Source organism: Octodon degus, unplaced genomic scaffold, assembly GCF_000260255.1.
Source record: "Octodon degus isolate 3935 unplaced genomic scaffold, OctDeg1.0 scaffold00019, whole genome shotgun sequence".
Taxonomy (NCBI): Eukaryota; Metazoa; Chordata; class Mammalia; order Rodentia; family Octodontidae; genus Octodon; species Octodon degus.
In genome coordinates, this window is record NW_004524595.1 from 12,324,220 (window position 1) to 12,325,808 (window position 1,589).

The 1,589-nt window shown below is 61.3% G+C and overlaps 1 protein-coding gene across 2 annotated transcripts in view; it reads left to right on the top strand.

Moving 5' to 3' along the window:
• Hs1bp3 (HCLS1 binding protein 3) overlaps window positions 1-1,589 on the top strand; it is a 46,353-nt gene that overhangs the window by 9,293 nt on the left and 35,471 nt on the right. The window contains exon 1 of one of the 2 annotated variants that reach the window (XM_023710924.1): window positions 1,328-1,411. The exons of the other annotated variant lie outside the window; for it this stretch is intronic. Within the exon in view, the coding sequence (XP_023566692.1) occupies window positions 1,380-1,411 (32 nt within the window). The 5' untranslated portion in view covers window positions 1,328-1,379. Of the gene's footprint in view, window positions 1-1,327; window positions 1,412-1,589 lie in introns of those variants that run through there. 2 annotated transcript variants of the gene reach the window in all.

Sequence of the window (1,589 nt, forward strand, 5' to 3'; positions counted from 1 at the left end):
AAGAGAAAATCTTCTGCAATGTGGTTTTTGTTACCACAGCTTCAACCATGGAAGGGGCTGCTCCAGTCAAGCAGGAAGCAGAAAAATATCAGATTCAGACCCCACATTCCATACATTGTACACAATTATGTGCTGGAGCCGCATCAAGCCACGAAGAATCCACGGAGGCAGAGACTGGGATTGCAGCCAAGGATGGGGTCCTCCTTTCATGGAAAGCCAGTCATGTTCTTGGTGGGCACCAGGTATCCCCAGGTCCAGGGGTACACACTTGGGTCACAGGCCTGGCTGACTGGCTTAGGACCAGCTTCAGCAGGCAAGGGGAAGCACCTCCCTGCTCTCCCAGCCCCCACACGTCTCTCCAGGGCTCACGAAAGAGTCTCACTACTCTCGGCTCCCACAGCCCCCTTTCTCAGCCTGGTTGTCTTCCTGGGTCCAGAGCCTCAGATCCAGCCGCCTCCACATCCCAGGCCTTCAAAGCCTGCTTACTTAAATACAGGTTCACCAGAACCGCACTTCTGCAGGGGCCCTGTCACCAAGAAGCACATGTTTTGGTTACTTCCTCCTTGCTGGGACAAAGTACCTGACACCAAGTTGAGGAGTTTCATTGGCCTGCCCTGCCCTTTGCTGAGGTTCAGCCTGTAGCTAGCTGGCTGGCTCCAAGGCAGGCTAGCATGGCAGAGGGCGTGTGGAGGCTAAAACTTGGTGTACTGGGTGCTCAGCTCTAGCTGCTTCCTCTCCTGATTCCCAGCATGCTCTTCCTGTCACTAGGGCTCTGCAGATTCTCCTACTGTCTTCCTCCCACGTCTATTTCTTGAGGAAGCCCTTTGGAAGTACTGTGTAAGGGCAAGGAGGCCGATTCTCCTCCAGGACTTGGGGCTGGAATGGGCTGGTCTGTTCCTTTCTCCGGGGCTCCCCACCAGGCTGCCTTCTGCCTAAACTGGCCCCGCGGGCGCCCACCGCCAGCCCAAGTGGAGAACTAGGGACTGAGTGAGACAGGTAACCTGGGGGATAGGCAGGGAAGCTGGAAGTGGCCACTAGCTTCGCAGACTTTTGTTGAGTGAATGAAGACCATGATGGAATGGGCCGAGAGGTGTGCTCAGGGCCAGCAATGGAAAACGCAGAGTTCGGTCCCCTCTGTGGCTGAGCATTAGCGCCACAAAGGCCGAGGAGAGTGCCCCGCCATGCCCCGTCCTGCGCTTTTGGGGAGGCGGAGGGACCAGGGCGCCCAGTCCCTCGGCCCGCAGTGCTCACTGGCTCGCGCGCTCTGCGGCCGCCAGGGGGCGGGCGGAGCCAGGCGGGCGGAGCCAGGAGCGCGGAGCCCGAACCGGGCGGGGACAGCGACGCCAGCGCTACGGGTCCCGTGACCACGCGCCTCCGCCATGCAGGCCCCGGCCGTGCTCGTCACCTCCAGGTGAGCCCAGCCCTGCCTGCCCGGCCTGCGCGCGCGGCTCCAGGGCTCGGAGTGGAGCTGGCGTGGTCTCGGTCCCGGTCCTCGTCTCGCTCGTCGCCCGGCCTCACCGCCGCAGAGAGGCGGCGCTTCCCTGTGGCCCCCGTGTACAGATGGGGAAACTGAGGCCCCGGAGGACGCC